At 54.2% G+C, this 4862-nt stretch overlaps 2 protein-coding genes across 2 annotated transcripts in view; one reads left to right on the forward strand and one right to left on the reverse strand.

The window, feature by feature from the left end:
- CDHR1 (cadherin-related family member 1) overlaps nt 1-122 on the forward strand; it is a 50651-nt gene extending 50529 nt beyond the window's left edge. Inside the window, exon 18 of the mRNA XM_009334611.1 lies at nt 1-122. This exon is cut by the window's left edge and continues 29 nt beyond it. Coding sequence (XP_009332886.1) covers nt 1-122 — 122 coding nt within the window.
- Nucleotides 123-1887: 1765 nt separating this feature from the next.
- The window catches only part of LRIT2 (leucine-rich repeat, immunoglobulin-like and transmembrane domains 2), a 6834-nt gene continuing 3859 nt past the window's right edge, over nt 1888-4862 (reverse strand). Inside the window, exon 3 of the mRNA XM_009334648.1 lies at nt 1888-2288. Coding sequence (XP_009332923.1) covers nt 1888-2288 — 401 coding nt within the window. The remainder of the gene's footprint in view (nt 2289-4862) is intronic.

Raw genomic sequence — 4862 nt, forward strand, 5'->3', positions numbered from 1 at the left:
CAAACTTTAAAAACAAGCAGCTGAAGAAGAGAGGTCATAGCAGCGCCCACAATGCCCTCGTGTCAGAGCTCAAAATGAAGTTTGAGAAGAAGAACGCAGCTATCGGTGAGCCCCACATCTAGGCTCGTGGCAGCTGCCAGAGACTGTGGATTGTGGCTGTGCGTGGATGTATTTATGTGCTGTGGTCTTCCCCGTGTCTGTCAGCACCTTGTGAACTGAGAGCAGCTTCTCGCTGTGATAGCCACCCCTCACCTTGTGCAAGTATTACGTGCTACGGAGTCACCCCACCCATAGCAAACGCTGCGGTCCGTGTCCAGTTGCGACTGCAGTTCCTTCGGCTCGTGTCCCAGTGCTGGTCCCTCCCTGCAGCTGTCTGACCAGGGTGCTGAGTACTCTCGCGCCAGCCACGGTCTCCCCAAGTGAACAGGGATTCAGGTTGCCCCCATTTTGGAGGTCCCTACCCAGAGTCCTGGTTTTCAAACAAGGCGTTCTGCAGCCAAGGCACTGGCGGATGCCACTTCTGACCTGGTCTGGCAGGTGGGTTTGAGGTGTCCAAAAACCCATCACTTCAAATCCCAGACCCACTTTTGAAGATGTTGGCCTGGCTGTGGCACCAGCACCGAGTCGATGTGCAGGTCTCCTACAGCAGTGACACTGCACGCTGCGAGAAGGTAGCGCGTAGCTGGTACCTGCTGTCCTAGGTGGTACCTGCTGTCCTCAGGGCGCGACGCGCTTTGCAACGGCTGGCGGAGCGATGTGCTCATGGCCTGAGTACCTTCATTCCCAAAAGGTAAGGGCAGTCTTGGAGAAGTTCTCCAGATTCCTGCAGCTTATGCTGGGTTTTGCCGGAGTACATTGACATGATGCTGCGCTTCGCTTCTGCCCTGGACTCGCCTGCTGATCAGGGGGTGGGAGGGCCACCTCAGCCTTCCCTAGACCAGCTGGGGCAAGATTCGAGCGCGGAAGTTCAATAGCAGCGTTCGCTTGATACTGCCTCCTTCTGACACCGCGTCCCCTAATGAGGGGGAGGCCAGCAGGAGAAGGCCATGATTAAAGCAGCAGGGAAGACAAGGTAAAACCAAGAGAAAAATGATAAGTGAAGAATACAGACGAGTGCTGGGAAGTCGCATGCGTTGGTCAGGGAAGAGTCTGGAAAGATCATTGGGTTTTGTACGCTGCTAGCAGGAGGTGTCGGGGAACGTATTTCATCACCTCTCCTGGCTTGCTCCAGGGACTGGTGAGTGCAAAAGGAGGTTTCCATAAAATATTCTAGTTTGTCCTATCAGTATTTTTGAGTGAATTACGCGACAGTTAACGGGGGGTGGAGGGAGGGAGGGGTGGGGGACAGCTGGCACTTTTTTTTTTCTGTTACGTGACAGTAAAAAGGCACCAAAGGCAGAGCTCTTTTTTCACTGGATCTACCCCCTGACAGTTTCTCCCTCATCTTCGTCTCTGAGGAGATGTTTTTCAGCTGGGCCTGGCTGTTTCCCATCCCTTGGGGAGAAGGCAGCGTGCACCGGGCTGGCTGGGGAGCAGCACCCTGCACCCCTCTGCCTGAGCCCTGGCCCCGCAGAGCAGCTGTGCTGTCATGGATCAGCACCATGCACATCAAGATGGGGAGCAAACCCTATAGGACAGGACGCTGTGTTAATTCAAGGGGCTTCATGGGACTCTTCTCCAGCTGTCATTTCAGTGGGACCAGCAGACCTGGCCCTCAGGGGCTCTTCTTCCCTAACCCCATTAGCTGGTCTAATTCCCTTTGTTTGCGGCAGGACTTCATCAGCTTAGGGGATAGCTGGCTGAATGAGAAGTGACCCACTTACGGGAAAAATCTTGTGGTTTTTAACTTCAGTTCAATCCGCCTAGAAGCCAGAGGGCAACGGCGGCTCATGTCACCTGCGGGCTGAGCCAGGCGCCGCAGCCGAGAGGTGCAGCAGGGTTCCAGCTGGGTGGCCGTGGCAGCAGCGCTGCTCCCAGAGCTTCTGCCACATCTCGTTTCCTCCACGTTTTCTTGCTTATCCCTCCTCCTAGGGCTGTGTGGCGTGAGGCTGAGGCTCTCGCCTCGTCCTCGTCCTCCGGCCGCAAGCCGGTGGGAGGGAGGGGAAGTGCAGCCCCCGGCTCCACTCCTGGTTCCCTGCGCGAGCACGCTCCTTCTGCTGGTTGTGTCTCCACCAGGTTCTGCAACGTTTCCCAAGGTACCAAAAGTTCGTGATTTATTCCCCGTACTACTGTCTTCCCGATGTTGTGTTGAAGCCAGTATTCAATGTTCATTCTCCAATGAGGAAAGCCTATAAAGACCATTCAATTAAGTGAGATTTAACAGGAATTATAGGCTTATAGTCTTAGAGATTATATTTAAGAGGGAATAAAGATGTTTTATTACTATGTTGTGAGACTTTTTTCCAGTTCCTCTGTATTTCAACTTGGGGGGGGGGTTATAAAGAAATAAAAAAACCTACAAAAGGTGCTTCTGTGCATGGTGTGATTCTGCTGGCAACCATGCCTTGTCATTGACCGCACGGGCACAGGCAGCCAGACGGCTTTCCAGGATGACCAAATGTCCCCTTTTGCAGGCCGCGAGTCAGGAGAGGGGCTGTACGGTTTTGGGGCAACACCAGCCTGGAAGAAGAGGAGGCGAGAAGCAGGATGCCATGGGGCATGGGGGACGGGCAGGGTCACAGACGAGCCCCTGGCCGAGCACCCGCCATGCTCTGCAGCCCACTGCGGCACGGCCCAGGGGGGGCAGGAAGGCTCTTCGTGAGGCGGCAGGTTTAGTTTGACGCCAACGCTTGTTGGGTATGTGATTTATTATGAATTTTCTACACGTGGTGATGGGATGTTTTGTCTTTCCCTGTCTGTTTCCTCGCTGTGATTCAGCAGCTCTCTCTACAGTCTCCACAGTTTGCTGTTGTTCCTCCATGTTGACCAGGGTGGGAGAAGGCCAGTCGTTACAGGCGCTGGTTTGTTTTTCACTCCCCCTCGTACGTGGCCCGGTGCTGGCCCTCAACCAGCATCAGCTCATGCCTGACCCCGTATGCAACCGTCTCCCCAGGGGCTTCCCCAGGACACGGTTGTCTCCCCCCTTGGCCGGCTGCTTCTGCCCCTTCCCCACCGCTCCAGACCCCCCCGCCACACGTGCTGCAACTGCCCGGCCTCCCCCGTCCCTGCAGCCGAACCCCGGAGCTCCTTGGCATTCACGTTTCTTTGCAATTTGTAACTGTAAAAGAACAGAAGTGAAGCAGAGGACATCTGCGTATTCTGAAAATCCGTCGCGTTTATTACTTTGACACTAAAAGACTGACAAGACTAGGAAGTCAGCGCTGACCAAACGGGTCCCTGCTCAAAAGCTGTGCAGTAAGTTCCGGCAGAAGGAGGCGCTCGGGGAGGGAACGTGGGGCCTGAGGAGAGAGAGAGCACGGAAAACACACCGCAAAAACCAAAATACAGCTAGAAAGCCAAACTGCCACGGAGTGAAGCTCACGTTAGGCTTTATCTCTGCTTACAGCGGAGGTTTCTACTCTAGGTTTTTTTTCTTTTTGAGGCAGTCTAACACACATGACAAGGGCTGCGAGTCTATCGGCCACGTGCTTTGGTTGTGCTGGAAAGCACGAGGCCAAAAAGGAAAAATATAAGCCACGTGTCCTCAGAGCCCCGCGAAACGCAGCGTGAGCTGCTCAGCGAGCGGGGGCCGGTTGCTTTTACATGCATATTTGGGTATTTTGCCTCTAGAAAGGAGGCGAGCTTTGGTTTCAAAGCGGCAGGATGGGCAGGAGGCCTGTGCATTTGGGGAAGGTGCCTGGCTCGCACCTTCGGCTCCCAAACCCCGGCTCCTCCACCCTCTCTGCTCCTGGCCACTTGTCCTGCCGGCCCGGTTCAGGCCGAGCGTCCCCGTCACCCCCCGCCTCACCCCGCAGCCCCAGCCCCATGCTGGGAAGAGGAGACAAGTGGTGGGGAGGGTGGAAGGGGAAACAGCAGTTGAGCGTTTGCCTCCGAAAGACAAACTGTTCATTTTTCACCAGCTCTTGTTCTTAACTTTAAAAACAATATATTAGCACACCACCTGTGTAGCAATAGGCGTTGGGGGTGGGTGTGTGTATTAGTGTGTTAGAGAGTGTGCGCAGACACGCGCGTGTGTGCGTGTGTTAGTGTGAAACTAAAATGGTCCTGTAAGATATGTTTGGACACAAGTAAAAGGCCCTCCCCTTCTCCCTAGTACAAAAAAAAGCCACAAAACCAAACCAGGAACCAAAACAACTCAAAAACCCCGACACCCTGTGCTGCGGCTACATTACGCCGGCGTTCAGTAAACACTCACACTCTTCCTGTCTGTGGTACAACCGAGGCTGTGAACCTCTTAGGGCTCTGTAAACCTTAAGGACGAGTAAGGAAAAAAAAACAACAAAACAAACAAACAAACAAAATCCACCCCCAAAACCAACACCCAACACCCGTGATCAAAAAAAAAAAAAAAAAGGTTTTTCTCCAAGTGAAAGAAAGCAGCTCCATCACACTGACCCAATCCTCCCCCCCCACACTTTTTGTTGCTGGTTATGACCGCAGCCCTGCCCCGGCTGCCCTGTTCTGCTTCCATGAGGCAGCACACAGGAGAAGCCAGCACCCGGCACGGGGCAGAGCGGCAAACGAGCCTTCCCGTCCACACCCCGGCTGGGTAAAATAAATAAAGAAATAAAGACACGCCCGTGCAAGTGAGCAAGGGGAGACCTTTGGCCTTTTGCCACATGCCTTGCCATTGGGTTTGGGGGTTTTTTTTTGGTTAATGCTTGTTTTCTTGTGTGTTTGTGTGCATTGCTCCGTGGCAGTGCTGCGGAGGCAGCCCGGGGGGGCAGGGACACAGCCACACG

The sequence above is a fragment of the Pygoscelis adeliae genome, unplaced genomic scaffold (assembly GCF_000699105.1).
Source record: "Pygoscelis adeliae isolate BGI_AS28 unplaced genomic scaffold, ASM69910v1 Scaffold361, whole genome shotgun sequence".
Classification (NCBI taxonomy): Eukaryota; Metazoa; Chordata; class Aves; order Sphenisciformes; family Spheniscidae; genus Pygoscelis; species Pygoscelis adeliae.